Source organism: Elgaria multicarinata, chromosome 8 (genome assembly GCF_023053635.1).
Source record: "Elgaria multicarinata webbii isolate HBS135686 ecotype San Diego chromosome 8, rElgMul1.1.pri, whole genome shotgun sequence".
Classification (NCBI taxonomy): domain Eukaryota; kingdom Metazoa; phylum Chordata; class Lepidosauria; order Squamata; family Anguidae; genus Elgaria; species Elgaria multicarinata.
Window position 1 is genome coordinate 11,506,306 of NC_086178.1, and position 5,446 is coordinate 11,511,751.

The 5,446-nt window shown below is 51.5% G+C and overlaps 1 protein-coding gene across 1 annotated transcript; it reads right to left on the minus strand.

Annotated features, from left to right (window-relative positions):
• Nucleotides 1-545: 545 nt before the first annotated feature.
• Nucleotides 546-3,553, minus strand: CAMK2N2 (calcium/calmodulin dependent protein kinase II inhibitor 2). The gene is made up of 2 exons (XM_063131431.1): nt 3,330-3,553; nt 546-2,472 (listed from the first exon to the last, which is right to left on the minus strand). The coding sequence occupies exons 1-2, from the start codon at nt 3,490-3,492 to the stop codon at nt 2,402-2,404; spliced, it is 234 nt and encodes a 77-aa protein (XP_062987501.1). The 5' UTR covers nt 3,493-3,553; the 3' UTR covers nt 546-2,401.
• Nucleotides 3,554-5,446: the final 1,893 nt, after the last annotated feature.

Genomic DNA, 5,446 nt, shown 5'->3' on the forward strand with positions numbered 1-5,446 from the left:
CAGGTGCCCCCAATGAGCCGATTTCTGCACCGTTGCCTTCCTCCACAGAGCCCCGTCCCTTTCCCAAAGGCGAAAAGGGCAGCTCCTTTGAGATGCTCTGCTAAAATATTTAACAGCCAACAAGCTGCTCAGCTGCTTGAATTTCTATTTCTGTCTATCATGCAAAACTAGGTCATTTAGTTCTTGCCATCCCAATCAGGCAACTGCAGAGATTTAGGCTTCCATAGCTAGAATATCTCTGGCTCAAAACCTGGCTCTCTCTGCCTGGTTCCTAGAACCTAAGCCTTTTGCCCTGAGAGAGAGAAAAAGAGAAAGAGAAAGTACCTGGGTCAAGGTCTATAGCTCAGCACAGTCCTTGGCAGGATTCCTACATGATTCCCCAGAGAAAACAGTAATTGCTTTTTAAACAATCTCTCAGCCATTTCTGTCAATGGGTTGGAGTCCTTGGCTGGTGGAGAAGTTGCCGTAGCAGCTGTTGTGTTGCTAACCACTGGCTTCTAGATCGTGCTTGATCTTTACTAAGGAAGATACTCAGAACTGTCTACTTCCATTTCAGTACATGTATGTATTTATTCATTTGAGTTTTGTTCACCAGTACAGTGAAAAATGGCATTAAAATTTACAATGGGTCATTCTTAGAATGTTATGACAATATTATTATTTTTTGCTTGTCTTCATAAAATGTCATTGTATATTATTGAAAAGATGATGGTTTTTCATGCACAATGGACAAGAATTAGCTTCTTAAAAAAAATAAATTAAATTAAAGTACAAAATTAAAAACAACTCTGAACATCTCCTCCTAAGAAAGAGGCATCAAATAACCAGCAAGTTATCTGAACACATTCATAAACAGTGCAATAGTTTTTTTTCTAAATTCATCATGTTCCTACAAAGTCCATCAACAAAGCCATTGATCACAGTATAAGACTCTTCAAATACATTTCTTGTTAACGATGATGTGTGCAAAACCTGAAACACATTCAAGAAGTCCTGTCCAATACTGATATATAATTAAGATAGCCAACTATTTCAATATATCTGCCTTCCGAAGGGAAATCCATCTTATAAAAATCTTGTCTCACTTTCTTTTTATGGGAAAAAAAATACAAACAATCTTTTGATGCAACGTTTTGACATTAGACATTAGCAGATTGTTGTTAACAAATATTCGGATATAAAAATACAAATATGAGGAGTTTCTGTTAAAAAGAAGCGTGCCATAGTGGAATGACTAGTGGCACCGAAACGTGGGCACCAAGACCAGGAAGCTCATGCAAAAAAGATGGAGCAAAAATGTCTCTTGACAGCAAAAACAATCACTGTCTTTTTGAATTATTATTATTATAGTCCATCCGCATCCGAACCTTCTCTGTCTTCCACTCAGCACTGCTGGCTTTGGGTTTGCTTCCAAACTGCTGGTATTTTGCAAACGGATTGGTTTTTTTACGGGTTGGTTTGTAGGGGTCAGAGGACCTACTGTGTAGGATGGAGCGGTTGTCCATTGGAAATACAGAAGTGGTGACTCCAAATACAATGGAACTGTTATTGTTAGTGTGGGTCTGTATATGTATATACGTATCTTATGTCTATGCAGGTGTCAGCTACACAGCCACCCCCCGGAAAAGGGAAAGGCGTAAAGTGCATGGCTAAAGGAGAACCACCACCACCCACCTTAAAAATGGAGAGCACTGGGCGATCCCGTGGCTCAGCGCTCTCAGAGAAACAGCACCTTCGTGTCATGGCCTGGGGTCACCCAAGACAAAAGAGGGGACGCTACACTGCTGTTGTTGCTGCTGCTGCTGTGGACTGGGTGGAAGCAATTGCGGGGGAGGGGGTGCGGGATAGAAGGTTCTGGAATACAGGGAAACAGACAGCACCCAGCATGGGCGCAGGAAAAGCCGCTGCCATGGACGGCTTTGCAGCCGGAGCATCCCAGGGGAGGATGCTGAAATGGACAGCTCCCCGAGAGCGGGCGCGTAGGGAGATGGCCGGCGTGCGCCGAGCGGCAGTGCTGAAGTGGACAGCTCCCCAAGGCGCGAGAGCTTCCATTCCGCAACCAAAAAAGAGGAAAAGAAAAAAGGAAGCTCCTTCTAGAAGGGTCGTGGACGTCGCAACTCCGGGGTTGGGCATCGTGCATTGGTAATCAGGATAGCGTTGGGCGACAAGGTCTTTTTGTCCCTTGGCTCTCCGTTGATGCGGAGGAGGGTGAGATGGTGGCCCCCATCAGTTACCTCTTCGGGTTGGGGTCTGCGTTGGGGGTGGAGGGTGTTGCCAGCAGCCTCATCTCCTTCCTTTGCTTTCCTTGTTTGTCCACAATCCCAACAAACATGCACAGCCAAAAGTGCTTAAAAATTCAGGGATCAGTCTGCATCTGGGTGCAGGCGCCTTCCGTGCTGATTTATACCCCAGAAGGCGACTTGTCTGTCATCCCCTTCAACACATCGTCTATTCTATCATCTTCAATCACAACTGCAGGGACAGGAGAGTAAACACACATCACACCGTCAGAAGGGGCAGCAGGAGAGAAGCTCAGCACCTCTTGGCGCCCCGGCTGGGCTCGGTCCACCAAAGCCCCCTTGCCCTGCCGTCCCTTGGGGGCTGCTATGGGGCTTGATTTGCCGCTGCCGCTGCCGCCGCCTCCACCCCCCCCTCAACATCTGGCAACGAAATCCGCTCCAGGAAAATGGCTCCCTGCCTTTTCCAGATGGAGCGCAGAGCCCGCCAACTAAGGTGATTAAAAAGCGAGCGCAGCCAGCCCGGGGAACAGGCTAGAGGCGCCGGGGGAGCACCTTAGCCTTGGGGGAGATGTGCGTGTGTGTGTGTGCGTGCGTGCGCGTGTGCGCTTGTTTGGGGGAGGAGTGGGATTTATGCGGCAAATGGGCCAGATCGGAGACCAGCTGCCAGAGGAAACGGGGATCTCGATGTGTGCCGGGCGGTGGGTTTTTTAGAGGGGCAGTGATCGATCCGCCCCTGTCCCTCTGCGGCAGGATCCGCCTGCACCAATCCGGCTAGAATGTACAATCCCAGGTGCAAAGCGAGAGACAGACGGCGAAGGAAGTGCGGGCGGAGGGGAGGGGGGTCAACCAACCCATCGGGTTTGGAGTGGTGGTGGGGAGCTTCGATTTACTCCCGAGGAGGACGCTGGGATCCGTTTCGCGGGGTGGTTGGTTGGCCTGCCCGCCTTCCCTTCCCCGTTTGTGGGCAGGGGCCAGGAGGGGGGGGGTGTTGATGGTGTTATGGGGGTGGAGGCGATGCCACCACCCCCCGCCGCCGCCGCGCGCGCAAAGTGCGCCAAAGCCAGGCAGCCGCGCGCGGGCGCCGCTTACCTCTCTTGGCTCTGCCAATCTGGCCCAGCTTGGGGGGCCTCTTGGACTGGTTGCTCCAGGAGTTGGTGTCCTGGAGGCGGCAGCTGAAGGAGATGTCGCTGACTTCCGAATCGGTGCCATAGCGAGCCACTTTGTCGTCGTTGTAGGGCAGGATCTCAGACATCGCGGCGGCGGCGGCGGCTCGATCGCTTGCTTCGGCGCTACCCAGAGAGATCGAGAGGGAGGGAAGCCGGGCGGGTCGGCGGGAGTCCGTGCGGTTGGGGCGGGCGGGCGGGCGATGGAGGGAGCGGGCGGGCGAGCGAGCGCGTGCGGCGTCCAGCAGACTCGGCGGCGTCTGAGCAGAGCGCTCGGGAGAGCCCTACATCATAAAGGAAACCCGGGCGGAAGGATGAAGTCATGCATCCGGGGCTGAGCGGCCGGGCGCCTGCCCGGGAAGGCCCGCCCCTGGCCCCGCCCCTGCTCCGCCCGCCTGGCAGCCGAGGGAGGAGGCGGCCCCGTCGGGGGCGAGGCAAGAATGGCGGTGAGGCTGCAGCAGCAGCAAAAGGCGGCCGGAGAGCGGGGCGGAAGCGGCCGTCCCCAACGCCCCGGGAGCCCGGAGCCCCGGGCAGGCGCGGGCCCTCCCAAATCCCCCCCCGGCCCAGATCCCCCCCAGGGATCCCCGAGCCCCTGACCCCTCCCCGCTCCCCAGCGTCACTGTGTTCCCCTTTTCTGCAACCACAGGCGAGGCCGGCCGGCCTTGCTCGCGTCCCCGCTCTTGCTACTTGCTTGTCAGCATCAGCAAAGCTTCGCTGAAACCATAGGGCTCGCAAGGGGGCCGGGGGCTCAGCTCCGGAACGCTCCGACTCACGTGGTGCTTCGGAGCATGTGCAGAGGGCTTTCCTCCTCACCGCTGAATTTCCACGCGTGATCCGCTCGTATGTATTTGGAGCCCCACTCTTATCTTCATTGTATGTCGCCAAAGATGTGATAAAACACCATTGTCTAGAACCAACATGCAAAGATCAGTGGGAGCTGTTTCCCTTTTGAGTTTCCCCAAGGGGTTCAGCACTACGATAGCTCTTTTAGAGTTCTGACTGGTTCTGGCCGAAACCCAGAACAGATTCACAGCCCCACTGAAAACTGAGTCACCAGGCTCCACTGGCAAAGACTCAATAGTGAAGCAAAACATAATGTCATTAAATAGAGACCAGGATTGCCTTCAACTATTAGGCAATGCTGCCATACTCCTCTCTCTCTCCCTCTCTCTCTCTCTCTCTCTCTTATTCACACACACACACACACACACACCTATCTGGGATTGGAAGAGGTTTCCCAGGTATGGGGTGTGTGTATGGGGGAGGAGTGGCAGTCCAGGCAAATTTGTACCATGGATTTTTATAAAAATAAATAAAAATTTGATCAGTGTGGATTTAAGGTCTCAGACAAAGTTTGCCTAAGACATTTTTTGTGCCTGATATGGAAAGTAAAAAATAATGCCCCCACACTATGAACACGAGCACATTTTTTTAAAAATCATACCCAGAGATGAAGACAGGAAGCAAAAAGGGGGGCAGGTGACCCCCCCCTCGAGCTGGAGGGATGGGACGTGTGTGTGTTTATTTTTTTATTTCAAAAATGTATACGCCATGCCTGCATTCAGAAATTTCAGGGCAGAATATACAAAAAATCAAACATTCAACCCAATCAAAATACAATAACATTGAGAGGCATAAAAACTATTGCAACCAGCTAAAATTGCAAGTTTTAAATGCGTGGGGAAAAGCAAAGGTTTTAACTGGGTATTGAAAGGAATACAATTTTGACACCAAGCCATAGCTCCCATGGGAAGGCATTTGAAAGTCAGGGCGCCACGACAGAGTAGAACCCCCCCCCACACACACACCTGTTGTAGAACAAAAAATACTTTTCTTATAGATGCAGTTTGCACACCAGCTTGATATGGGAGGGGGTGCTCCTTCCGATATTTAGGGCTTTAAAGGCAAATACTAGAACCTTCAAATGGGCTTGGTATGGAATCAGCAGCCAATGTAATTCTTTCAGAACAGATGTAACATAGAATCATAAAATAATAGAATTGGAAGGGGCCTATAAGGCCATCAAGTCCAACCCCCGGCTCA

What these genes read in the sequence shown, in the direction of transcription:
- CAMK2N2 (XM_063131431.1), bottom strand. Translation starts at nt 3,492, where the DNA reads ATGTCTGAGATCCTGCCCTACAACGACGACAAAGTGGCTCGCTATGGC. An exon ending in GATTGGCAGAGCCAAGAGAG is followed by an intron (nt 2,473 to 3,329) that starts GTAAGCGGCGCC and finishes CTGTCCCTGCAG; the next exon opens with TTGTGATTGAAGATGATAGA.